The following is a 1,408-nucleotide window of genomic DNA, read 5'->3' as shown; positions in this document are numbered from 1 at the left end:
TGCACAGGGAGCACACGTGGGGGACACACGCAGGGAAGTGGGAGCTTCAGTTGTGGGTGTGGGGGCGCCACGGACCGGCTGCAGCAGGACCCCAGGGGGCGCTGCAGGGGAGGGGCCTCCCTGTCGGTGGGTGCGCAGGCTGTCAGCTTCAGCGCAAAGAGCAGTCCCTGAAGGTGGGGAAGTCCCCCGGCACTTCCTGGGGCACTGAGGCGCTCGGGGTGGAGGCCAGGCTGTTGGCGACTCACTCTGGAGTGCCCAGAGAGTCCATGTCTCTGCACAGGCGTGTAGCATGTGTGTGGATATGCAGAGTGCTCTTACACATGTGAAAAGCACATGCAGTTCTCTGCATCCTCACCAGGGCCTGGTGGGGCTGGACACACGCCAGGAGCTCGGTGGACACAGCTCAGGAAACAGGAAGAGCCAGATTCACTTAAAGCCAGGGACGACTGTCTCCCAGCTGCTGGAGAATCAGTGATAAGGCAACGTACAATGTCATTCTTATTCTTTCTGAACATGTTTATCTCCTAAGATCTCTTCTGAAACAGAGACGGCGTGCCCGTGACCACAGAGGAGGCCCTGCCCTGCAGGGCCAGGCACAGTGGGGGTGCGCCCAGCACATGCTGGCCTTCAGGTTTCCACCACCCAGGGGCCCTGCCAGGCGCTGAGAGGCCACCGCCTGCTGCCCTGGAGCAGCTCCTCAGGGCAAGGCCCATGGCCTGGACGGTGGGCAGGGTCAGTACCCACCAGTGCCCTCATTACCGCAGGCTGCAGGCAACACGGCCGCGGAGACCCAGGCGCGGCCGGGGATGGGCAGCCGCTGTCCTGTTGGTTCCTGGCTCGCCTGGCGGAAGCTGGCGGGCACCTGCGTCCCTGGGGCCCCACCCCCTCAGGGAGGCCCGCGGACCCGCTCCAGAAGCACAAGCTTGGTCTGCAGGTTCACGTCAAAGGGAGGCAGTCTGCTCAGGTTCACACTCAGCCCGGTGGTGCCTGGGACACGGGCCAAGACGCGGTGCGTGTCTCGGTAGAGTGCCAGGGGCCCGGGAGCGGCCTCCATGAGCAGGTGCGTGTAGGCCAGCATGCGCTCCGAGCCCGGCTGCAGGTCTTCCGTCTTCTCGTACCTGTGGAGAAGAGCACACCGTGCTCTGCAGGCCCACGCTGGCCTCTGGCACCCAGTGCCCCCAGGAGCCCGCGCCAAAGGGAGGACGTACCTCCAGGCACTGTTGATCTCCAGGAAGCGGGACACACCTGTCTGGGCAGCGGCCACGTCGATGTGCAGAACGACATCTGTGGAGAGCAGGCCAGCCCTGTCAGCGCCGGGGGCCCGCGCCTCTGGCAAGACCGCCCAGGCCCGGAGCCGTGCACCCACCTGTGCGGGCGGGCACCAGCTGGGGCAGCCTCTGCATCGCCA

At 65.6% G+C, this 1,408-nt stretch overlaps 1 protein-coding gene across 1 annotated transcript in view; it reads right to left on the bottom strand.

Annotated features, from left to right (window-relative positions):
- Positions 1 to 490: 490 nt before the first annotated feature.
- Positions 491 to 1,408, bottom strand: part of ALG12 (ALG12, alpha-1,6-mannosyltransferase) — a 9,218-nt gene continuing 8,300 nt past the window's right edge. Inside the window, exons 11-13 of the mRNA XM_010832120.1 lie at positions 1,367 to 1,395; positions 1,209 to 1,284; positions 491 to 1,118 (exon numbers count right to left, since the gene is read on the bottom strand). Coding sequence (XP_010830422.1) covers positions 887 to 1,118; positions 1,209 to 1,284; positions 1,367 to 1,395 — 337 coding nt within the window. The 3' untranslated portion in view covers positions 491 to 886. The remainder of the gene's footprint in view (positions 1,119 to 1,208; positions 1,285 to 1,366; positions 1,396 to 1,408) is intronic.

Source organism: Bison bison, unplaced genomic scaffold (assembly GCF_000754665.1).
Source record: "Bison bison bison isolate TAMUID 2011002044 unplaced genomic scaffold, Bison_UMD1.0 scf7180017860370, whole genome shotgun sequence".
Lineage (NCBI taxonomy): Eukaryota > Metazoa > Chordata > Mammalia > Artiodactyla > Bovidae > Bison > Bison bison.
The sequence above is the reverse complement of the archived record's forward strand: the minus strand, read 5'-3'. Positions and strand labels throughout refer to the sequence as shown.